This window comes from Pseudophryne corroboree, chromosome 10 (genome assembly GCF_028390025.1).
Source record: "Pseudophryne corroboree isolate aPseCor3 chromosome 10, aPseCor3.hap2, whole genome shotgun sequence".
In the NCBI taxonomy this organism is placed as follows: Eukaryota; Metazoa; Chordata; class Amphibia; order Anura; family Myobatrachidae; genus Pseudophryne; species Pseudophryne corroboree.
In genome coordinates this window covers 300,003,191-300,029,941 of record NC_086453.1, presented here as the reverse complement: position 1 = coordinate 300,029,941, position 26,751 = coordinate 300,003,191, and the positions used below count along the sequence as shown (strand labels likewise).

The following is a 26,751-nucleotide window of genomic DNA, read 5'->3' as shown; positions in this document are numbered from 1 at the left end:
GCATGTTTAACTTGCTTCCTTCAGGCAGGCGTTACAGGGACGTACCTGCTGGGTCCACCAGAAGTCTCAAAAGTTTCTTTCCCCAAGCGGTCCGCCTGCTGAACTCCTAAACATTGACTGACTAGACGTACATGTAACTTGTGTCCCTACGGTATACCTATCTGTATGACTTTACTTGCCAAGCGCCCCCCCCCCCCACACACACACCTGCTTATATGTTACCTACTTGTCTGTTGTATAGCAAACCGAAGATAAATTCCTACTATATGCAAGTATACCTGGCCGATAAAGCTGATTCTGATTTCTAAATAGGTGAAAAGACAGTGATAGCAACTTTGCCACCAATATCCCACTATATCCAACAACAACGTATATAGTAAAGCCACACAATTTTTTTTTTAAATTATGACACAATTTTTTTTTTTTTTTAATCTTTCTGACCGGTTTTGTAAAGTGGGACCAGGCCATGTGCAATGTGGACAACACATTATATTGGCTACAGTCACTGCAAGACCTCCTTGAAAAGTGTATAACGTTAACGTTTAATCTTTTTGTTAAATAACACCCACACACGTGCTTCATACAAAGTCATCATTTGATAGTCATGCATTATAAATATCAAGAATCGCATGTACGGCCTTAAGATCATTTAAAAGATTTTTTTTTTCCAAATTTTTTTTTTTTTTACATTAAAACGAAACCATTGTATGAATATTTTGTAATCTGGTTACATTCAATTACAGTATAGTGTTATTATCACCATCATTTTGTCTTCAGTATCTGTGGAAAACATTTATTTAGGTTTTCATATGTATATAACATTTATGGCAAATAACAGGCTACTTTGATGACCCTAAGAATGCTTCATGGTATATTTTCCCAAACAGGACACCGTCTTACAACTTAGCTTCCATCAAAGTGAGGGTTACAGTGACCGTGGTCAGTAAAACCACAGCAAGCAATGATCTGTTAGCTTTAATCTGGTTAGCGCAAATTAGATAATGAAAGCAGAGATCTCATTGGTAGATAAGGTTTCACTGCAGGCTTGCACATTTCAGCAATGTTGATAAAGAAACTCCAGTGATAGAAAGAGAGAACTTGGTTATATTACATGCATTACATGACATCACTGTCATTTAAATAAGAAAATAGATCCCCTTTAATCATTAATTTGCAACGTGCATTACAAAAGACAGCATTAGAAAACAAACAACAATATAAAAACCCATTGTAAAATATGTGGGACTCTTTCAAATGGTGGGAGCACAGGAATTCCTCTGAACATTAAGGAATAATTAGCACTTTCCAATAAACTGTAATCCAAATGCACTTTTCTCATTAATGTTGAGAAACTCAATGTAAATCAACAATTGTTTTTTATAACTATTTGTAATATATTGATTTTTATTTAGTGTCTTGCTCTGTTGTGTCTCCAGTTTCGTATGATGTTGTTGGTGGAGAGCTTTTAAGGGCCCCTGATTCAGAGTTATTATTCATTTGCATTGCGGATCTCACAATTTTTAGCAACTGTGCATGCTTTGGAGCCTGCAACTTTAAGCCACTTGTGGCTGGAGTGGATCAACTGGACGACAGGGATAAGTGTGCTGGGGGAGTGTCGTGGTAGTCCGTTTTGGGAAACAGAGGCCGCCACCGCCCCCAAACGGCAGCAGACTGTCAATCATTGACACTCTGCGTCCAACGTTGCAGTACGGGTCTGGCATATGTGCAAAGTACCGAACTTTGTAGCAGCTGCGTCCAGGCCTGAATCAGACCCAGATAGCGGTGGTGGCTACTTTTCCAAGCGGTTGGATGGAATTGTGCAGTTGCATAGATGCAGATATTCATATTTATTTCCAAGTACACAGATGAGGCTGCGTTGTGTGTAAATCTGAATAAGCCCCTATATTTTTATACGGATATCAACAGCATCAGTGACTGATAAAAAGGAGACGCATAACAGAAGCCTAAATAAAAATAAATGTTTCCATTAAAAAACACATTCAAATTTGTTTGACAAAATTGTATCTGGAAACAGTTTATATTGTATTCATATCTTGTTACTAATAATAAGATCATTTGCAACTCATTTCTGTCTGCTGCCTTTGGGCTGAAATATATCACTCATAAGTACTTGTAGTATATTCAGTGAGAATTCCAGACAACTTTAAAAAAGTGATGCTTAAAACAAAATTCTAATGAAAATGTGATTACTTTTCACGATGGGATACCATTATCCTTCACTGCTTCATAGAAAAAATGAAACATCACTCACAAGTGCTGTATTTAACCATAAAACAGCAGAAACAATGTAAGTATCTTATTATCTGTAGGGGATAGGAATAAAACAATAGCCTTTAATGGGCTACTGCTTCACACTCCAAAAAAATGTGAACAAAGTTAATTATCAATGACAAAATCCCAACATATATTATTATTACTTTTTAAAAAGAAATAATACTGTACATAAATTATCATACATTAAGTACAATGGGTATTGATTTTTTTTCTTTTTTTTTTCTTTAGAAAACCAAGAGTTCTTCAGGTCATCAGCGTAACTCACAGATCACATCTCATTCAGTACTAGAAGTTAATAAAACGTATAGCCAAAAGTCGCTTATAGATAGTGCACATAGGAATTACTTAGGCATGCATAATAATATTTATTGATGACATGTTAGGAGATAATGTAATTTTAAGACACATTTTCCATGTACAACTAATTTAATGCAATGTTTTAGCAATGAGTGTGACAGTTTATTTTGTTGTCATATTTATTTATTTATTTTACCCATAGAGTGATTATGACCTGTGCATTTTATTCCTGAATATTTGTGTACCTCTGAAAAGCAGAATGTTAAAATGGTTTTGAGTTTATTCAAATACAAGTTATTTTCTTTGGTGCTGTTTCCAGTTCTGGGTATTAAAATACAAGAAATGGAGTAATGTAAACCTGGCTGAAATATGGTGCTAGGAGTTGTAGGTCGCCAAGGAAGTCCCTATGTTGTAGATCCAATGGAATCTGAATGGAAAGTTACGTATCCAGACGACGCTGACGGTGAACTTAAAAAGCTGTTAGTGCTCCCTTTATTTTCTATCTTGTTCATTGGTTCTTGTTCAGTCCATGTACTGCTCAGCCCTGCCTGGCGACCGCTTGAATCTGCAGAGCTAGGTTTAGACGCTACCTCATCCAGTTTTGGACATTCAGTCTTTGGTCTGTGAAGGTGGCGATGGCTTCGGTGGCCTTCTGTGTAGAAACGTTTATGGTCATCGTGAGGTCTATGGTGACCAGGAACATTAAGAGTACAACTTTTCCCGTGGGTCGAGACTCTCCGTAACACCTGCGGCTCTCGCTCGAAGTCTGTCAGCGTGAAGTGAGCAACTGTTGGATGCTGAAAGGTGTCTGGTATAAGAGAGATTGAAGAAGACCTGACATGACCTTTCCTTGGACTTGGAAGGGGAGTGTCATCAATAAAGGTGACCACTTCCTCCCTGCTGAAGCACTTAAAGTCTTCTCGGTACAGCTCTTCCAGGGTGAAGTGTTTCAGTGAAATGAGGCTCTCGGACGATTTACGGCACTTCCGATACGGCAAGCTGGCGTCATCGTGGTACATTATCAGGCTACTGCGCCTCTCACGTCTTGGCAGCGTAAAGAAGGAAATCGCAGCTATATCCTCTGCAGATCCCCAGTTGTGAAGGAAAGCTGGTATCTGGCCCGTGGCAAAAATATCCGTTTCATCATGGGAATAGCGTCTTGTTGGAGGGACCTACAAAAGATATATGTATCACAAGAACAATTGATCTATGTAATCATTTCACTCATTGGAACAGTTATATATTCAGTAAAGAAAAAGCATTCTTCATAAAACATCGTGGCTTGGTGTTAATAATGTATATTTTCGTAGAAATAATGGTTTGGCCAGTGCTTTTTTGCAATTTGTCGAAACAAGGGAGGAGCAAATTTATTTGGCAAGATTTGAGGTTGAATGAATTTAGGCCAGTTCAGCGGTCTTGTATCACCTTGAAGACGGAACGCCATATCATGTATAAGACAAGATTGGAAAATAGACGCTAAGAAGCAATTTAGGTCTGAAATGATATCTTTAAGATGTTTTGACTAAAAAAGCAGCGTTGTGTTATCTACCATTATCTCCTGCTAACAGTGTCGGACTGAGGCATGAAGGGCCCGCCTGGATAATGCAGTGGAAGGGGCCCTTGCTTAGAGGCTTGGCTAACCATTAATGAGTGTATAGTCTGGGCCCCTTGATAAACATATTTAGTAAATACTGCTAGTGCATCATGATAATGTACCAGATTAATAACAGCAATGCACTACAGACCATACACCATAATCCTGTGCAGTAAAATGTAACACATATATAATATAAAATTCAAGTGCACAATCTAGAACCTGATCCCGAGAGGTGGGGTGGGCCCACATGTGGTAGGGCCCACAGGGGGGGGGGGTCCCCTGTACCCCTGTGGGCCAGTCCGACCCTGCCTGCTAATCTGGATGTGTAAAACTGTAAATTGGGAAGGGATTATACAAATGTTATTATGTGAATGAAGGCTAAATGGAGGCAACCAAACTGAGAGTTATATAATGGAAGGAGTGGTGCCACTGCCCCCCATCTGCACAGTGTACATTATAACAGGAGATGAGTGATGTGTCTGTGAGGACAGGGCCGCATGTGACATGGGCAGTGTCATGATGTGAGGAGGGGAATGGAGGCAGCAGGAAGTCACAGACTGAAGGTTATATAGTGGAAGGAGCAGGGTCCCCTAGAAGCACAGAGTATATCAGGAGATGAGTGGTGTGTTAGTGAGGACAGGACTGCATGTGACACAGGCAGTGACATGATGTGTGGAGGGGACTGGAGGCAGCAGGAAGTCACAGGATGACCGTTGTATGGTGGAAGGAGCAGGGTCCCCCAGCAGCACAGAGTATAGGAGGTAAGTGATGTGATAGCAGGGACAGGGCTGCATGTGATAGGAGCAGTGGCATGATGTGAGGAGGGGAATGGAGGGATCAGGTATCCACACACTAGAGCAGAGGTTCCCAAACTGTGTGCCGTGGCTCCCTGGGGTGCCTCGGGACACTTGCAGGGGTGCCCTGGGTTGGTGGTCCAGGACCAATTCAAATTATTAATGGTCAATATAATAGGCAAAACCAGTGCTAGTGGCTGCCAGTCATAAAATATGTGGCCAAACAGAAGCAAATCTTGTCCCTCACCACACAACTGACCCTAAGGATGACATATTATAAATGCGATCTACTTAATGTAATATTTCTTTCTAAATTTCTCAATAAGACATTTTTGGCCTAGGGGTGCCGTGAAAAAAATTCTGATATTCTAGGGTGCCGTGATTCAAAAAAGTTTGGAAACCACTGGACTAGAGTCATGCAGTGGAAGGAGCAGGGTACCCCAGCAGCACAGAGTACAGGAGATGAGTGATGTGTTAGTGAGGACTGGGCTGCATATGACAGGGACATTGTCATGATGTGAGGAGGGGAATGGGGACAGTTGGAAGCACAATTTAAGAGCTACAGTATATAATGGAGGAAGCAGGGCCTTCCAGTCGCACGGAATAGTGATGTGAGATTCCTGGTTTATTCAGGAGGAAAAACTAAGTTGTATCAAAGTTAATACATCCAACGTTGTCTTAAAGACCATGTTTGTTTTGGAAATAATTGTATTCCTGCTTAAAAGTACACGTAAAAGAATCAACTTGCAGAATTGCCCCAGAGTTATGAACTGTTACTCAAACTGAGTTGCAGGAGATTTGTTGCTCTGTGGCTCAACTTCAAACCAACACAATCTTTGTTTTAATTGAGCCATGGAACATCATATACTTTCAGCACTGCATTAGGTAAGTGCTGAACATGGCAATATTTACCAAAATTACTAATTTTCTTTCATTTGCTCGCCCCTTGCTTCTGCAATATATAAATTCCAGCTCCAAAATCAGACCACTGGAATAATAACTTACAGCAGAATATGAATTATGTCAAAGCTACATCTACCAACAAAACCTTCTCTACCATTAGTATATAGGGCCTTATTCAGGTATGTTAGCAAACCAAAAAAGCACACTAACGGGCAAAACCATGTTGCACTGCAGGTGGGGCCGATGTGACATGTGCAGAGAGTTAGATTTGGGAGGGGTGTGTTCAAACAGAAATCTAAATTGCAGTGTAAAAATAAAGCAGCCAGTATTTACCCTGCACAGAAACAATATAGCCCACCCAAATCTAACTCTCTCTGCACATGTTACATCTGCCCCACCTGCAGTGCACGTGGTTTTACCCATTAGTGTACTTTTTTTGGTTTGCTAACAAACCTGAATATCCCCCCATAGTGCGCAATAAATAAGACAATATGATCATTGCCATTGTTAAGTAACGCAAGCCAGATGTAAAATTATAATATAAACTTATGGTATATAAATGCATGCAGACTGTAAACAAAAAGAACACACTTTAAATAAATCAATTTAAGCCTATAAGCTAAGTAGCCCTAAAGACCAAAGAAAAACAAACCATAAAAATAAAAGTTTTATGCGCCCATTTGCTAGCGAGACGTCATAGGGCGCCTTATAAAGTAAATGATAATGGGGTACAAAGTAGAGATGGATGGATTTGGTTTGGTTGCACTTATAGCTACTCCTTTTTAATGAAATTGGGGAAACAGACCGATCTGAAATTGCGAAAGAAGAAATTACTGGATACATTCTCTCGTTAAATTACCAAAAAAAGCACAAAACGAACATAAAAGGACAGTAAAAGTGCAAGCAAATAGCCCATAAAACGACCTTATAAAGAAAAAGCAATAATTAGAAAACAAGATGAAATAAAAGAATTCAACCAAATCAGCAAAGCAATGTTTTATAATAACTGTTATTTTCACGAAGAAGTTATTACGTGCAAACTGTTAAATCCCTCTGTGCTGCCATTCTTCATATTGCTCAGCATACTAATCATGTATACTAAAATAACAACAAGAACAAAACAATGAGACATTAAAAAAAAAATACAACTTCCAGACTGAATGCAGCATGAAAATTCTTGCAGAGATTACGGACAGACGTTCTGTGGCCGGAATGAGCTGGACAGAATGGATGTGATAGATTACGTTCGCCCCGATAGTACACATTACAGAATCCTATATTAGTGTTTGGATATGTCTTTTTATCATGCATTCAAATCCTTATACAGTATATCTGCTGGGCAAGTGTTAAGGGCAAGTCACAAGGGTGTAGGTCAATGACATCAACATTTTATTTCATTTATACTGGTGGCGACGAGATGATAACAGCTAATGCTTTGTGACTGCTATCATAAGTTTGGCGGAAATGTGCCGACGTCCGGTCTCATTTACACAGATGCCACGCAAATTCCTTTTGGGCGATACCATGCTTTTCAAATTGGCCCTATTGGTGGCAGCCACTTTTGTGGTACTTTGAATCAGCCCCTAAGCATGATGTAGGGGCAAATATAAGCACTTAATTTCCTCAGATGATCTGCCAAAAGTCATACATGCATTTGTATCATCTCGATTAGACTACTGTAATGCCCTCTACCTTGGTCTCCCAGCAAAAGAATTGCAACACTTACAGCTGGTGCAAAACACAGCTGCCAGGCTGTTAACCAACCAGCCCCGTTCTAGCCACATAACACCCATCCTCTACTCCCTTCACTGGCTGCCTGTAAGATGGCGAATCATCTTCAAGATTGGCCTACTGAAGTTCAAAGCATTACATGACCAGGGCCCAAGGTACCTGAAGCAGCTTCTGACCCCATACTGCCCCACTCGATTACTGCGATCTGTAGATGAAGGACTTTTAGCAGTACCTAGAATCTCCCATAATTCATCTGGGGGTCGAGCTTTTAGTCATGCGGCTCCGACTCTATGGAACTCACGTCCCCGCACAGTGCGAGAGGCTCCAACTATAGAATCCTTCAAAAGTAGACTCAAGACTTTCCTGTTTACTCAAGCATTTCCATAATGTCCCTTTTAGTATCTTCATGCTTCTGTATTCTATGAAAATGTACTTCATTATTTTCTATACTATATTATCCTATGTATCTGTTAAGCGCCTTGAGTCCTATTGGAGAAAGCTGTATAAATAAAATTATTATTATTATAATAAGACTACATTTTATGGGTTGAGATTACTGAAAGCAAATGACCCATCAACCACATCTGTCCTCATGTGCCGAAACATGGCGGAAAACTGAGGATCCCAAATGACTAGACAAACACGTCACCATGGCTTTGCTACTCGTATGCTCCTATATATACAATAAAGCTTTGATTTATCGTGATAAAGCGACTCTACTATAGTTTTGCCTTAGTTTTCCCTTCCCAATATAAATCTTAAGAGTTGGATATCTAGGGCATCAAGACGAGTTCAAGTCAAATGCAAAACTGGCGCTTTGTGTTACTACGCCCATGGCCCAGATTGCGGCATGGGGTCAGCATTAGCAGACTGGAGAGAGAGGAGAGGGGCGGATGGAGGGTATTATATTATTTTAGGGTTACTACTTGATGCACAGGTTTGTTGTCGGATGTAAGAGCGGAGATGACTGTACCTGGAGATAATGCATTTTGTCTTCTTGTGTTTCCTTCATAGGATAGATCTGCGGGATTCCCCTTTCTAGCGCAGAAAAGTCGTACTTAGTGATACGCTCCATGGCCATGATATCGCCCCCATAATTATAGTCATAGGGCCTCTCGTATAGGAGATCAGAGTGGATGCCGCCGTCAGGGCTGTGATCTAGAGACAACGCAAAGATTTGGATTTAGCTGTAAAACATTATTTTTGTTACTGTCCTTTTAATACGCAGGACTAACATGGTAGACAGACAACTTAGCATGAAGTGCAGGGCAATATGAATGTTTATTATGGTAATACTGTGCCCACTGGAAGCATCCACTTGCTGTACATAACTTAATATATGGAATTTAATTTCCTGTTCTAAAGAACCTCTGGCCTAAACACTGTGGGGCGAGACATTTTTGGGTGGAAAATATACTACAAGGAGATTATGGCACCAAGGCATGGGGCATTGTGTAAAACAACATTTATCAGTATGCAGACTACGTATTACACCATGGCTAAGTCTCTGATCATTTGCGGCTGCTTGCAGCTCGCAGGCTTGACTCCCGTTAGAGAAAGAGCGCTATATAAAATGATTATTATTAGTACTTTTACCGCCATATCTATACATCTTGATTTCAGAACAGTTTTCGTCATCTTTTCTCTTCCCCTCAGTCTGACAGCTAATCCCTACTTTTAAAGATTTTCCAAAAACTCTGTCATGTCATCACTACCTCCATCTTTCTCGCCTCTTCTCTCTTACGCTTTCCCAGTGTTATCATCAGACTCCATGTTTTATCCATTTTGGGTACGAAATCCCGGTGGTGACCATCCCGACGGTCACAATCCCGCAAGAGGTACCCCGATTTTTTGTGAGTATTGTAACCTTAACACTAACCCTAACTCACCCTTCCCGCAGCCTAACCTCCACCCCCCGACCCACAGCCTAACCCTAACCTTCCCCTCGCACAGCCTAACACCCCCCTTCCTCCAGCCTAGTGCCGTACCCTAACCGTAATAGGAATATACATAGATAAGAGAGCGCATAAGTATTCAAAACATTTAAAATAAAATATATCAAATAATTTAAACCCAATCACTATTCACATAAATGCATCTTAGCACTGGTGCTCTAGATACACTTTAGTCCGATGTTAAACAATATATTGCTCCAAGGTTATTGGTAGGGTCATATATATATATATATATATATATATGGGTCATATATATATATATATATATATATATATATATATATATAGGCATATCGGCCTGCAGTTATATAGCTGTGTTGCTCTTACCAACTGCCACTCATTTGCCGGGGTTAATCTCAGTCTCCTTTTCTTTCTTCCAGCCTCTGTGGTCAGTGTTAATAGTGTCCAGCTGCTGAGAACCCTATTACCCTGTCCGTGCACGGGCCGAAGGGTGAGGGCAGCGTCCTTGTAGTACAAACCACAGTTCCTGAGATCGTAGATAGAGACTTATTTCTGCGGCATAATCCGGTTTATTGTGTCTAGGATCCAAGCCTGAGGTGTGCCTTCACCAAGGTCCGGCTGTGTCAGCTTGCCGCTTAGCTACTCCTATCCACGGCCAGAGTGGAGTGTGCTGAAGAGTGTTTCAAAGCACCAGTGCAGGGGTCCTTAACGTGTTTCTCCGTTATAGCGTTCTACCTTCTGATGAAACCGTTGGAACGCTATAACGGAGAAACACGTTAAGGACCCCTGCACTGGTGCTTTGAAACACTCTTCAGCACACTCCACTCTGGCCGTGGATAGGAGTAGCTAAGCGGCAAGCTGACACAGCCGGACCTTGGTGAATGCACACCTCAGGCTTGGATCCTGGACACAATAAACCGGATTCAGGGGCGCAAATGCCGCAGAAATAAGTCTCTATCTACGATCTCAGGAACTGTGGTTTGTACTACAAGGATGCTGCCCTCACCCTTCGGTCCGTGCACAGATAGGGTAATAGGGTTCTCAGCAGCTGGACACTATTAACACTGACCACAGAGGCTGGGAGAAAGAAAAGGAGACTGAGATTAACCCTGACTGACTGAGATAAAATCCTTTCCGAGCCACAAATTGGGACTGTCCCATCTAGATCAGGAAAGTTGGGATTTAGATGGTGTCATTATCTAAAATCCTGATTCCCTTACCGGTCTTATTACTGTGTATTCACCTTTCCAATCCACAAAAGGAAGTGGGGGAAAGCTAGTCACTCAGCGACAGTGATCACCCTATAACTTACTCAGATACAGGTGTCTTCCTGCTGCTTCAGACTGTGAAGCCTTATTATAGAAAGAATAGTTACCACCCTTTATTTCAGGCGCTTCTCAGCTGAGTCAATTAAATGTTCAGTCTCTCAAATTACAGGAACGTGTACCCTTTGAGATGGAACATAACAAAAAACATAGTGTGATACTGTAACAACAGGGGAACACAAGAAAATCACTAATAGCCTAGACTCGTACCTCGGAATCAGGATAAACAACCAGGCGTCCCCAGGAGTAATCGTACACAGCCAGGCGAGAGCTCCACACACGTCTGTAACAAACGCTATTGTCTACTCTTTTGTGTAGACCATCCAGTCTAGTGAGAACCCACCTTTTAGAGTTTTAATGTTGTATGTGGAAATAAATTTGTTATGGTAATGCACTATCTGAGAACCATTTCATTCACATGCACCCCCGGTTGGAATAAGAAGGGGATACTTCTAAGGGATTGAAAGAGGTCAGAACATCTCCAAGTCGGTGATCCGCTCCATAAAAAGCGAAATTGTCTGCTAAAAGCAGACTACTCTATGCGGTACGAGTCTAGGCTATTAGTGATTTTCTTGTGTTCCCCTGTTGTTACAGTATCACACTATGTTTTTTGTTATGTTCCATCTCAAAGGGTACACGTTCCTGTAATTTGAGAGACTGAACATTTAATTGACTCAGCTGAGAAGCGCCTGAAATAAAGGGTGGTAACTATTCTTTCTATAGTCTGTCCACTGGGAGTATTGGTGATACTTCAAACCACTCTTCTTTTCGGCTGCTTAGGCGCACTGATTGTGATCTATTGCTTGTTTGGAATTGTGAAGCCTTATTATAGACCCACCATCGAGCATGATGTCTTCTGCACGCTAGCATCCACTTCCCTTTTATTGTGATCACTTGTTTCCCCTGATCTATCTCCAATAGCTCTGTATTGCCTCACCTTCATTTTCATCGTCGTTGGACATGATGGCTATACACTTGTCCCAGACGGCTTTCACGTCTGCCCGGTAGCGATCGCAGGCCCAGAGGAACATCGGCAGTAGAAGAGCCTGTACGACAGAACACCAGAGGACACCTAGGACCATCCAGTCATCTGACTTGTCAAACTTCAAGCTGGCAAAACTTACAACCTGTGTGCAAAACAAGAGACTAACGTTATCACTGCCATGGAAACCATAAACACAACTGACAGTACTCCCTTCTAACCCTGCAGCTACATTTTCTACAAGGAATTAACATTCCAGAACACAGAGTTCTGAGAATATCATTCTTTTCAGTGTAAATTCCTCTATTCCAGCATCATGTAACGGAGGTCCTGATTCAGAGATGGATGGTACATTTCCATTCGATTTGAAGGAGATGTCTCATGCATGTTACTGCGATCCCAGCACTGTGACCAACGTTGCAAGCTGGGATCCAACATCACAACCATCTGGTGCGGTGTTCAGGCAGACGGCCAGCTGAATAAGCCCCATCTTATGCAGCTGACCAACGGAAGGGGGGTCTGCAAGGCCAGGAAGTCTTTGTAATGATACGCAGACCATATACTCTCCCCTCCCAGAAAACGGGGGAGACACACACCATTTTCGGGGACACAGGCCTCCCTCCGCCCCTTTCCCACCACCTCAACGTCGCTGCATGTTAATTAGGCAGTGGCAATGGGGAACTATGGGTAACATCGCAAGGCCCCTGCGCATCCGCAGATTGCCGATAATCAGGAATCTGACAGCGGAGGGTCTTCTGCATCCATCTCTGAATCAGACCCATATTTCTCTGCTCCTCCCACTATATATTCTCAGTCTGTGGCTTCCTGCTATTTCCATTCAGCTTTTCACATCATGACACGTCCCTTGTCCAGTGCTAAAGCAGGGAGGCAGTGTGTCTGGAGGTGGCTCCTCTCCCTAAACCTGCGACATCATGACATCACAACTAGGGCGTGGGGTCGGCCACCAGCTCTGGGAAGTAGACAACTGCTTGGAGCAGACTAAGGAAGCTCTGGGCACATCCACAGGTTGCAGGGTGCCTGTCTGGAGCATCCTTTAGATGCTGTAACACTACTGGTTTTGTTCTAGGCATCCTGCAAGTCACATGCAGGTGATGCCGCTATGGTGCCAGTCCCGAGGCCCTGTCCCTGTGCAAAGGCACCATTTGTACACCCCTAGTTATGGGCCTGCCCTGTCACATTCAGCCCTGTCCAACACTATATAACTCTCAGTCTGTGGCTTCCTGTTGCTTCCACTCCCCTCCTCACATCACATCACTGCTCCTGTCACATGCAGCCCTGTCCTCACCAGCGCATCACGTGTCTCCTGATATACTCTGTGCTGCTTTGGGATACTGCGCCTTACACTATATAACTCTAATGCTGGACATACATTGTCAGATGACATGTACGGGTATGCTGGAACATATTTTCATGCCTGACCGTCCGATCATTACTGATCAGTCGTGGCCATAACCAATGCAATCACTGGGCTGATCCGCTGATAACTGTACAGATCTGAACATTCTGATGACATGAGGAGCAAAAGATGAATAATGACCCCCATATGCCAGTCTGCCCGATCCGCCGACCGCATCTGCCGATCGTAGGCCAGCAATCATTAGCGATCCATTGGGGAAATTATACATGTTAAAAATCCCATATTTGCCAGGATTTTTAAACATGTTTAATATTCCAAATTCCCTTACCCAGCCATCGGGGATTAACATATAGCAACAATATGTGGCTGCTGTATGGGGATATAAGACTGTACAGCAGATATATCATTTACAAAATGTATTTACATGATCATTTACTTCTAGGTCTTGACACATCAGAGCCACTGATCTTGACCTTGATCTTTTAGCTCCTAGGCTACAATACTGATGTGTAAGCGTTAGCTATCAGGAGGTACACTCCGAAAAAAGTAAAACTTTTTGGTGCTTGATACATTTGCCATTTTCGCAGTCCCCATCAAAATTCATGGGGACTGCATTTTTACAGTCTCAATCCTGTTCCTCTCCCTAGAAAACATAGGGGGTCATTCAGATCTAATCGCTGCTGGGCGATCAGATTGGAACTGCGCATGCATAAGCACCGCAATACGCAGGCGCGACGGTCGGCTGCAAAGGGGATTGCTGCTCAGCGACTGGTTTGTGCAAAGGATCCATTCGCACGGGCGTTAGCAAGGAGATTGACAGGAAGTGGGCGTTTGTGGGTGGCAACTGACCGTTTTCAGGGAGTGTTTGGAAAAACGCAGGCGTGTCAAGCGTTTGCAGGGCGGGTGTCTGACGTCAAATCCGGTCCCAAACCGCCTGGTGTGATTGCAGCGGCTGAGTAAGTCCTGGGCTGCGCAGAGACTGCACAAAATCAGTGTGTACCACTCTGCTACACATGCGTTCGCACACTTGCACAGCTAAAATACACTCCCCCTGTAGGTGGCGACTATCTGACTGCAGGGCTGCAAAAACCTCCGCCCAGCGATCAGGTCTGAATTACCCCCATAGTCTGAATGCCATACAGAGAAGCAGTGAGTGGTACATAACTCCCAACCATATAGCCTGATCAGTAAAAAGCTGTCCAGGTTGGGATGGAGGGACAAAGGCCTCAAATTGGGACTGTCCCTGCTAAAGCTTGACAGTTACGAAGTATGGATTTCATTTTGCAGGATGAAGTTATCCAACTAAGGGGGTAATTCTGAGTTGATCGCAGCAGGAATTTTGTTAGCAATTGGGCAAAACCATGGCCCTCATTCCGAGTTGTTCGCTCGGTATTTTTCATCGCATCGCAGTGAAAATCCGCTTAGTACGCATGCGCAATGTTCGCCCTGCGACTGCGCCAAGTAACTTTACTATGAAGAAAGTATTTTTACTCACGGCTTTTTCTTCGCTCCGGCGATCGTAATGTGATTGACAGGAAATGGGTGTTACTGGGCGGAAACACGGCGTTTCAGGGGCGTGTGGCTGAAAACGCTACCGTTTCCGGAAAAAACGCAGGAGTGGCCGGGGAAACGGTGGGAGTGCCTGGGCGAACGCTGGGTGTGTTTGTGACGTCAACCAGGAACGACAAGCACTGAAATGATCGCACAGGCAGAGTAAGTCTGGAGCTACTCTGAAACTGCTAAGTAGTTAGTAATCGCAATATTGCGAATACATCGGTCGCAATTTTAAGAAGCTAAGATTCACTCCCAGTAGGCGGCGGCTTAGCGTGTGTAACTCTGCTAAATTCGCCTTGCGACCGATCAACTCGGAATGAGGGCCCATGTGCACTGCAGGGGAGTCAGATATAACATGTGCAGAGAGAGTTAGATTTGGGTGGGGTGTGTTCAAGCTGCAATCTAAATTGCAGTGTAAAAACAAAGCAGCCAGTATTTACCCTGCACAGAAACAAAATAACCCACCCTAATCTAACTTTCTCTGCACATGTTAAATCTGCCTCCCCTGCAGTGCACATGGTTTTGCCCAACTGCTAACAAAATTCCTGCTGCGATCAACTCAGAATTACCCCCTAAGATCGCTCGGCAGAGCGGCCACTTTTTTTGTCGTTTCGGAAATTAATGTCTAGTAGAAATATGAATCTGTAAGATTTGGAATCACTTTGTCATTTTCTAATAATGAAAATAGAAATTGTGGTGCAATGCTACATGCAGACAGTAGAGGGCAGCCTTGCCTTTTCTGTGTGCACCGAATAGTATTTTATTCTGTAAAAGTAAGATATACTGTTAATTAGCTTTTTTTATTACGAACATCATAGTAAAACAAGATTTTAAAACATAAGTTAAAGACCTAACAGCACCACGGGGGAAGAACAAACATAACATAAAATGCAGACTTATTTGCAGGGATGGAGTTGGGAGGAACCATTAAAAACATCTCTCAAGAAACATGTAACGGAGCACTTCCCATGTTTTATTACAGCATCCGAAACCTAAAAGAAAAGCTGCCGTATAGAGAAGAGCTGCTGGTACGAATCACACATCTGAATGCAGAAAGCGTCAGCAGCCTATCACAGCTGGAGCAGAAGGATCCTACTACCTGCCTATACCAGCACGGAATGGTTTTCCTGTCCACAGCTCCATATATAATATTGGTAGTATTTTAGTACAAATAAAGGGTACTAGGACTATTGTAGAATATAATAGGTCTGATAACAGAGAATATAACCTACTATTGGAAACAACAAAGTCAAATGTGGCAGCTACAGTATAAATGGGCACATAAAAACAGACATCGATTATAAAGACATAGGGGGTAATTCCAAGTTGATCGCAGCAGGAAATTTTTTAGCAGTTGGGCAAAACCATGTGCACTGCAGGGGGTGCAGATATAACATGTGCAGAGAGAGATAGATTTGGGTGTGGTGAGTTCAATCTGCAATCTAAATTGCAGTGTAAAAATAAAGCAGCCAGTATTTACCCTGCACAGAAACAAAATAACCCACCCAAATCTAACTCTCTCTGCACATGTTATATCTGCCTCCCCTGCAGTGCACATGGTTTTGCCCAACTGCTAAAAAATTTCCTGCTGCGATCAACTTGGAATTACCCCCATAGGGTCTAATTCAGTAAGGATTGTAAATTCTGCTAATTATCAGAATTTGCAATCCTTCTGTTCGCATGCTGTGGGCCGCCCATCGCAGGGCAAGACCGCCCAGCATGCTGACCGCCGCTTCCCTCCCTTCAACAAGCAGAAATTCCGATCGCATCGCAATTTCTGCTTGTCAGCAGAAATTAAGCTTAGCTGCGACCGCAGAAGGCCCGGCGCCATGTTTTCGATCGCGGCGGCTGCGTGTGACATCACGCAGCCGCTGTGATCACGCCCCCTCCATGCCGCCATTCGCGCCGCACCCCACCTCCCCCCCGTTTGCCTGCCTCTGCTTCGCACCGTCTGCACCTGGGAAACGGAGCGTTGCTGCCCCCCCCCAAGCCCTGCGACTGCCTCTGCCTGATTGACAGGCAGAGGCGATCGCATTTTCTGCACCACCCCTTCAGAAACTGCGGGCACATGCGCAGGATGGGTGCTGCGCCCGCATCATTCTTGTAATTTTGTAGTTAGCCCCATAATACCATGGGAGTCACTACGCGTCACCACAACCTCGCCCAGCTCACTTCATGGGAGTAATAGGCAGGAACCGGGAAGGTTAATACTTTATCGAGATCCAGGAGAACTCCTCCGACGTCATGAGTCTCCCGTAAATTCTGGGAGACTCATGACTATAGACCTCATTCGGGTTGGATCGCTGTTGAGACAGAAATAGCAATTTTCTCAATCCTGTTTCTGCTAAAAAACCGCATGTGAAGAGCCGCCCAGAAAGGAAAAAGACGCCCACCGCATAAATGCGATGCATACGCAGAAATCGCGCTCCATCGACAGTTGCGGATGAGCCAGGACTACTCAGAATGAGAATGCAGTCGCACCGGCATTGTGTTTTTAGTCACAATCCATTGGAACTGATGTCAGATACACGCCCCGAAAACGGCCATGATCCGCCTGCGTTTTCCCAACCACTCCCCACAAACACCGTGTAACCTGTCACAAACGATCACTACCTGGCAAACGCTGTGAGATCACACTTTGCTGAGCCTGCGATCGCACTGCAGCTTTCGCGCACGAATGATGCAGACGTAGCACATGCACAGTCGTCCTATAATCGGAAGATTTGCGATCTTGCAACTGAACCTGAATAAGGGCCTAATTCAGGTTGGATCGCAATACGTGATCCAACCGCAAATATTGCTAAGAGGATGCGGGCGCATGCGCATCCTCATCAGGCAGAGGCGTTCGTGGGGGCGGCGGCAGGGAAAGCACTGAACCCTATAACTACATTCTCCTGCTAGGCCCTTTATGCTCCAGTCAGGCTATGTACAATTAAAGTTCAAAAGAAGCCCATGGCCCTCATTCCGAGTTGATCGGTCGCAAGGCGAATTTAGCAGAGTTGCTCACGCTAAGCCGCCGCCTACTGGGAGTGAATCTTAGCTTCTTAAAATTGCGACCGATGTATTCGCAATATTGCGATTACTAACTACTTAGCAGTTTCAGAGTAGCTCCAGACTTACTCTGCCTGTGCGATCAGTTCAGTGCTTGTCGTTCCTGGTTGACGTCACAAACACACCCAGCGTTCGCCCAGGCACTCCCACCGTTTCCCCGGCCACTCCTGCGTTTTTTCCGGAAACGGTAGCGTTTTCAGCCACACGCCCCTGAAACGCCGTGTTTCCGCCCAGTAACACCCATTTCCTGTCAATCACATTACGATCGCCGGAGCGAAGAAAAAGCCGTGAGTAAAAATACTTTCTTCATAGTAAAGTTACTTGGCGCAGTCGCAGTGCGAACTTTGCGCATGCGTACTAAGCGGATTTTCACTGCGATGCGATGAAAAAGAACGAGCGAACAACTCGGAATGAGGGCCCATGTACGGTATCTGTGAGAGGTCCAACAACTGGTTAGTGCATTTCCAAACAAGAACAAGTTATACATTGTAATGGAAATCAACCCTTAGAATTATGCTATTTGTTGTTTCGCCTTTGGCAGCTGTCTTTTCCGTGGTGTAAGGTGCTCATCACTATTCGGTGTACCCCAAGTGTAAGTAGACACATAGTAGATGCTTATTCCAGAGCCACCCTACTGCTAGTTATATAGGAGACACCAGTTAAATGGTACTGCACTGTGGACAGGAAACACGGGTATAGTACTCACACAGGTCTTGTGCTATGTCTGTATGCAAGTCAGGCAGCCTTCAAGGAATTGTCAAAGTCCAATTAAAAGGTCAGGGCAGGCAACAATCCAAAGAGTAGTTAGGTCCAATACAAGGGTCAGAGCAAGCAGTGATCAGAAAGTAGTTAAAGCACGGGTCAGGGCAGGCAGTCATCCAGAGATCAGACAGGTCCAGTGCAAGGGTTAGGCTTAGCAATGACAAAGAAAGTAAGCCAAGTCTATAGCAGCAGGCTGTTAACACAAGAACAGCATGACTGCACCTATTTTTGGCAAAGTAGTCAGGAGCATCCTAGTGTACTCGGTAGACTACTATCAAGTTCAGCCGTCCCGTGAATGGTTTGTTTATGTACAATCATATGACTGCTTTGCACTACCACTCAGCTGCTCAGCAACGTCCGTGGCAACTGAGTAGTGGGAAAGGAAAAAGATGGTGATGAACTTCATCATGAAGATCGGAGAATGTTCAAAATAAATCCAAGAGCACTTTCAAGTCCATAAAAAGAAATAAAAAATATGGCTGTTCTCCAAACCGAGCTTATGTCTGAACAGGACACCTGTTAGGAACAGCAAAAGGTGTATACTATATACACTGACAGAGTTACAGTCTTCAATGGCAGAGGTAGACAGTAGCCCGGGCATTTCACAAATCAGTGCCTCATTAATGAGCCGGTGAATAGAACATCTCTGTAGAAGCACAGAAATCGTCTCTGCAGCCAAGTTATGGATGAACTTTTCACCTTTACATTCTTCCAACATCAAAATACGAATTCTATCTATAGATATGTCACAATCAAGAGAAGACTTCACTTATAGCAGCCGCGCCAGGCGCAGGCAGTCGGCACTTTCAGGGATGTGTTCAGGTGAACGTTACCCTCGCTACACCTTTAGCATGGAGAAGGATGGCGAGATAAAAATTAATTCTATCCAGCCAAGTTCCTGCATTAAAATATTGAATACTTCTTTTGAGATTCGAGTGTGGGTGTGGCTTGAAAGATCAACACTATATACTGTAGATAGTCAGATGATCAACAGGATCAAAAGATCCACAGTTAAATGGTCGACGGGGTCAAAAGGTTGACACAGAAAAGGTTGACACATATTTTTGTTTGTTATTTTGACCATGATCCTAACCCTAAACCTAACCGTCCCCCTTGTGCCTAACCCTAACTGTCCCCTTCCGCAGCCTACCTCTAACCCTCCACTAAGTGCCTAACCCCGACCGTCCCCTATGTCAGCCTAATCCTAGTCCTACCAAAGTGCTAAACACTAACCCTAAAAATCATGAAAAATTACGGAATACATGGGTCGACCTTTCTGTGTCAACAATTTGCATGTTGACCTTTTGAACCTGTCGACCTATTGTCTGACTATTTACTGTCTATCTTCAATCCAGATACTATTAAGGTCAGTTTGTTTCCCTTAAAGGCTGAATATCACGTACCAGGCCTGCGGGAGCAAAACACAGTTGCTACAAATGTTTGCAAAGTTATCCGTTACACAATAGATGACATGGATTTACAGCCACATTTCAGGGAGGACAGCGACGGGTAACCTGATACGGGTGTGATACGGGAGCAGTCGGGATGCTGGCGGTCACATGACCGTCACCGGTATCCCGACAATTAGAATTCTGACTGGGGATGGGGTAATTATTTTACCCCTCCCCTGTCCCCTACCCTAACCCTCCTGGGGTGGTGACTAGGGCTAAGCTAGTGGGAGTGGCAGCTAGGGCTAAGTCACAGGGTGTGGGGGCTAGGGCCAAGACTCAGGGGATGGCAGCTATGGCTAAGCCCCCCTCTAGTACCTAACCCTAAACCCCAAGACCCCACCCCGGACCCTAACCCCGATACTTTCAGGATGTCTGCAGTCAGCAGTCAGTTCCAGGATTCCGAGTTGTGTCGGTATTACGGCGTCGGCCACATGACCACCAGCATCCTAACCACCGAGATGCTGACCGCATGCCCCGATACACTTCAGGGCTAGTGATGAGCAGCCCCCTAACCGTCATATGGGCTGCCCATTACTTTTAATGTCAGCAAGAAGTTCAATCAATACATGTAATGAAAGAAAGAGACACCATATAACATATCCGCAGCCTATTACACATCTGTAACATACCTGACAACAACGCAATAAGCTGGCGCCACAGGTGAAGGGCGAGGGGGAGGGGATGCGGAAAGACTTGGGAAATAGGGGAACAGGGGTTATCCAGGCAGAGACAATGTTCTATATTAATCCTCTATGCAGGCTAGGTGCAAACGCACAGGGTAGTTTCTTTGTCATATATAGCAGTCTATGGGGGTCATTCCGAGTTGTTCGCTCGCAAGCTGCTTTTAGCAGCTTTGCACACGCTAAGCCGCCGCCTACTGGGAGTGAATCTTAGTTTATCAAAATTGCAAACGAAAGATTCGCAAAATTGCGAAAAGACCTCTCTGTGCAGTTTCTGAGTAGCTCGATACTTACTCTGCCAGTGCGATCAGTTCAGTCAGTTTCGTTCCTGGTTTGACGTCACAAACACACCCAGCGTTCGCCCAGACACTCCTCCGTTTTTCCAGCCACTCCCGCGTTTTGCCCAGAAACGGTAGCGTTTTTTCACACACACCCATAAAACGGCCAGTTTCCGCCCAGAAACACCCACTTCCTGTCAATCACACTCCGATCACCAGAACGAAGAAAAAACCTCGTAATGCCGTGAGTAAAATTCCTAACTGCATAGCAAATGTACTTGGCGCAGTCGCACTGCGGACATTGCGCATGCGCAATTAGCGACTAATCGCTCCGTTGCGAGAAAAAAATAACGAGCGAACAACTCGGAATGAGGGCCCATGTTCTATATTAATCCTCTATGCAGGCTAGGTGCAAACGCACAGGGTAGTTTCTTTGTCATATATAGCAGTCTATGTACTAAACCTTGGAGAGAACTGAAGTGGATTGAGATAAAGAACCAACCAACCAGTTCCTGTCAAACACAGCCTGTAACATGGCAGTTACGAAATTATTGCTGGTACTTTATTTCTCTCCAAGGCTTAGTACATAGACCCCTTTTCCGACCCTGGATATCCCCTCCCCAATAATGTTGTACCCTTCACACAGTGATGTCACTTATGTCCCACTAGCATATGTCCCCAAGTTATGGGATTGTGAGAGAATTATCATGCCATAGTAAGTCTTACCACTTACCACCAGCAGAGGTAGGAGTCTATGGCACTGACAGAGTGTGCTGGAAAGGGCTGAGCAGTATAATACCAATCATTCGGTGGTGGAGGGTGAATTCTGAAGAAGTGCAATGGGCCTATGTTATGTGACTGGCAATGAAGCTGCCAATGTGAAACTGAAGGAGTATTCGCCAGTCTGTTGTCTTCCCTATGCACGGATTACTGCATGGTGCCATTTTCATGTATCCTACATTCATACATTATATACAGTACCAACGCTGTCAGAGACTGGATGGCCCTTCATAGTACAACAGGAGCATGGAATGGTGAAAGGGAGGAATGACATGTATCCCTCTGTGAGATCCCAGAGTTGGGGATTGCCATCAACCATCGATGGTTCAGAACTATGGATAGTTTCCTCTCAATGGTAAATAGTACTAAGCATGCGTGGCCATAGTACCAGTTCTGTTTCACATGTGCACACTTTACCAATAATGGTTTAACCATCAATAATCCACAATGGTAAAAAAAACATTGATTAATTAATCAGCAAATGGCCAATCCCTAGTTCAGTTGGGGAGTGCAGGAATTGTGTTGCAGTGAGACTTGAACCCACTATGTACAATTCTGCAATATACTATTTGTGCCCCGAGTCCCGGACCACCCACCAGAGAAGCAGGGATGATGACACAGCCCTGAGCCAATGGCGAGACGCAGCACACTACAGCATTTTGCAAAGGGGCAGAGCCATGGTGTCATGAATCGTGTGATCCGCCACACACGCACACACACACACACACACGCACACACATTTGCCTAGTGTCAGAAAATGTAGGTAAGTATAAACATCACAGCTTGCCAGTACACAGTCACATTCACATTCTGTTTTTTGTGGATGGCCTAAAATGTATTTGCAAATTTTGGACAAGCAGCTGTCTGGGGGTACATCAATCGCTGCAAAGTTCCAAAAGCACATCTGCCAACAGCAATGATGCGCCCTGTTTGCTGTCTGGAAGCGACAGGCTGATCTTACCGTACGGAATGCATGTGACACGTTCAAGCAAATGATTTTGGTAAATATTATTGTTAATATCCATCCTGTAAATCGATGTTCCAGATGCCAAGACGCAAATGACTGACAAGGCTTCTGAATCACTCATAATCCAAACAAAGCAGCTGGCAGAATTAGAGACAGGCTGTGCCACACGGCTGATTTCATCAGAGCATTTAGGGAAAGATTAGCGAGCCTGAGCCGCGGTCACAAACCGTAAAGAAACATCACATGACACTGACAGGTTAATCTGGACTTTAACCGGGTTTCCCTAAAATCCGATAAAACCTATTGTGCTGTAATCCCTTGTCAAGTGTTGTTCAGGTCTATCCCGTTTACTAAGAAGAAAGTTATCCTTATACAGTGTTGGTCAACTGGGACAACAGGAGAAGGACAAGAGTTAAGAATAACCCATGTGACTTGCCACCTAACAAAGGGCTGTATGGTTCTACAGAGCGTGAGCTGCCATAACAGTATATGGGGGGGGGGGAGGGTTATCAAACCATCTAGAGGACAAGAGGAGGTGTTATGCCTGGCAGCCAATCAGGTTTTAGCTAACATTTTCTTGATAGGCCTGGATAAATGAATCTGATTGAGTGCCATGGGCAACACCTCTAATTGTCCTCTTTAGGTTTGATTATTCTTCCACTATATGAGTGTGAGGGGTGTGCTATGACTCGTTGGCAATCATCAGTTCGACATGAGAATCTTGACAGGGCCACATTGCTGACATGCAGCATGTCGGCATGCTAAGCATATCTACAGTGGCCATGTTGACATTCATCATATCTATCTGGGTGCTATAAAGACATGGGGGTCTATTAATGAAGCAGTGAAAAGAGTGAAGTGACCCTGTGGAGAAGTTGCCCATGGCAACCAATGAGCTGCTCCGTACAATTGTATAGTATGCAAATTATAAATGTTACTTCATTGCTGATTGGTTGCCATGGGCAACTTGTCCACTGGCTCACTTTTCCACACTTTTCACTGCTTTATAAATAGACCCCATGATGAACTGTCGACAGATTGTCCCTGGTAGTCTGGTAGCTTCTTACCTTTTCCTGGCAGCAGTGTCAGCTCCAGCATCTTTTACCAGGTCCCAGCAGCCATGTGACAGTCACTTCCGACGTGAACCTCCGATGATGCAGCTTCCGGTAAGTATTACTTCAATATCCCTAATCCTAACTCTTCTCCTGGTGCCTACACCTAGCCCTTCCACCTGCAACCTAACCCTAACTCCCCATGCAGCCTAACCCAACCCCTCCCCCTGAAACCTAACTCCCCATGCAACCTAACCCTAACTCCCCATGCAGCCTAACCCCCCCTGCAACCTAACCATAACTTCCCATGCAGCCTAACCCAACCACTCCCACTGCAACCTAACCCTAACTCCCCATGCAGCTTACCCCATCCCTCCCCCTGCAACCTAACCGTAACTCCCAATGCAGCCTAACCCAACGGTTGGTTCTATATCGGAGGGGCTGAAGGGACCTTGTGACGTATTGAGGGGAGGAGCTACGTCACCAGGGGGAGGAGCTACGGGTGAACAGGGTACCCGAAAAGTACCCTCGCGGGCTCGCTTTGCTCGCCACGCTTCGGGCACGGTGGCTCGCTCCGCTCACCACCTAATTACTAAAGGTAATAGTTGGTGGCGTGGATAGTAGAGGAACTATCCCGCTGGCCTAGCTCCTCCCCCTTGCGTAGTAACTCCTCCCCCTTACGGAAAAGGTCCCTTAGCCCACTTGATTCTAGCATCTACCCTAACCCAACCCCTCCCCCTGCAACCTAACCCTAACCTTTCATGCAGCCTAACCCAACCCCCCAATGCAACCTAACCCTAACTCCTCATGCAGCCTAACCCAACCCTCTAATGCAATCTAACCCTAACTCCCCATGCAGCCTAACCCAACCCCCCTTGCAACCTAACCCTAACTCCCCATGCAGCCTAACCCAACCCCCCAATGCAACCTAACCCTAACTCCCCATGCAGCCTAACCCAACCCCTCCCCCTGCAGCCTAACACTCACGGAGACACTTAACCCTACTTGTCAGCATCCTGAAACTGTTGACATTTGAAATGGCGACATTTCATATATCAAAATTGTGTTTGAGGATGTCGACATGCTGCCTGTCAACAATTTAAATCTTGTCCACGCTGTGATGTCGACTTTGTGGTGTCACCCTCATAAACCTAGACGTGATTACTGCTGACCAAGAGACCGGATACGAATCCTGTAAATGATGTAAAGATTGCTCAATATAGTGGGGGCTTGGCTGTTGCCATGGCAATAGAATAGGATGTTGTCTCACACCATGTAACATATGCCTTTATTAATTAACTTATTGCATTGCAGGTGATGTATTTGCAGTGTATTAGTAATTAATTAATTAATACGTAATAGTAATATAATATAAGATAATACTAATACTACTAATAATAATAATAATAATAAAACATGCTGTAACACTTTTCTTCCATATGACTCAAAACACTTTACACATAAGTATATTTTTCACTCAAAATGAAGACCTGCTTCATATATTTTGTGTGCGTTAAAGTTATGAACTAGGGGGGTAATTCAGACCTGATCGCTCGCTAGCTGTTTTTTGCAGTCCTGCGTTCGCATAGTCGCCACCCACCGGGGAGTGTATTTTAGCTGTGCAAGTGTGCGATCGCATGTGCAGCCGAGCGGTACAAGAAAACTTTGTGCAGTCTCTGAGTTGCCCAGAACTTACTCAGCCGCTGCAATCACTTCAGCCTGTGCGGGGCCGGAATTGACGTCAGACACCTGCCCTGCAAACACTTGGACACGCCTGCATTTTTCCAACCACTCCCTGAAAACGGTCAGTTGACATCCACAAACACCTTCTTCCTGTCAATCTCCTTGCGATCGGCTGTGCGAATGGATTCTTCGTAAAACCCATCGCACAGCAACGATCCGCTTTGTACCTGTGCGACGCGCCTGCGCATTGCGGTGCATACACATGCGCAGTTCTGACCTGATCGCAGCGCTGCAAAAAACCGCTAGCGAGTGATCAGGTCTAAATTACCCCCTAGGGCTGTGTGGGGGGAGAGTTTATTTTAATACTTTAATAAAACATTCTGTGTTTTTCGGGGGGGGGGGGGGGGTTTCACAGGCAAACTACAAGTAGCAGCAAGCCCTTTATATCTGGGTATAATTGCACCTGTAGTTCTACAAGTGCTCTCATGCCGGGGCTGGCTTACTGGAACTTGTAGGCCACCTGTAAAGAACAATATTATTAACTATTTGTTAAACATTAACCATGCACTCACCTGTCAGGGAGGGAAGTCACCATTTTTTCCTGGGGGCGACTCTTTGAGGATTCCAGCGCTGGGCTGACCAGTTTGGGGCTAGTTAACGCTATGGCAGGTTACTGACTTGGAAGGGGGCAAGGTGACCCCATGCTTTTTTAATTTTTTTAATTTTTTTATTTTAAAGTCTTTAAATATTTATGTCTAGTGACCTGTGCAATGCTGGTCTGTGGTTTAGGTTCTATTTTGCTGGGTTTTAATAGAAACCGCTGACAAATAGAACACGCCACGGCGAGTTGTGATTCAGAAACCGCCAGGGATCGAAGGAGGCTAACAAACATCGGTACTTTGCATATGATAGCGCAAGAAAGACCGCACTTGAATTAGAGATGAGCGGATTCGGTTTTACTCGGTTTTACTCGGTTCTCAAAACCGAATCTTATTGGCTATCCAAAACACGTGACATCCGTGAGCCAATAAGATTCGGTTTTGAGAACCGAGTAAAACCGAATCCGCTCATCTCTAACTTGAATAACCCGCAGGAAAGACCACACCTGAATAACCCTCAGGAAAGACTGCACCTGAATAACCTGCAGGAAAGACCGCACCTGAATAACCCGCAGGAAAGACCACACCTGAATAACCCGCAGGAAAGACCGCACCTGAATAACCCGCAGGAAAGACCGCACCTGAATAACCCGCAGGAAAGACCAAACCTGAATAA

At 44.5% G+C, this 26,751-nt stretch overlaps 1 protein-coding gene across 3 annotated transcripts in view; it reads right to left on the bottom strand.

The window, feature by feature from the left end:
* Positions 1-518: 518 nt before the first annotated feature.
* GPR153 (G protein-coupled receptor 153) overlaps positions 519-26,751 on the bottom strand; it is a 101,647-nt gene continuing 75,414 nt past the window's right edge. For 2 of the 3 annotated variants that reach the window (XM_063943423.1, XM_063943424.1), the window contains exons 4-6: positions 11,796-11,985; positions 8,591-8,775; positions 519-3,764 (exon numbers count right to left, since the gene is read on the bottom strand). In XM_063943423.1, coding sequence (XP_063799493.1) covers positions 2,997-3,764; positions 8,591-8,775; positions 11,796-11,985 — 1,143 coding nt within the window. In that variant the 3' untranslated portion in view covers positions 519-2,996. The remainder of the gene's footprint in view (positions 3,765-8,590; positions 8,776-11,795; positions 11,986-26,751) is intronic. The other variant, XM_063943425.1, reaches the window with a different exon arrangement.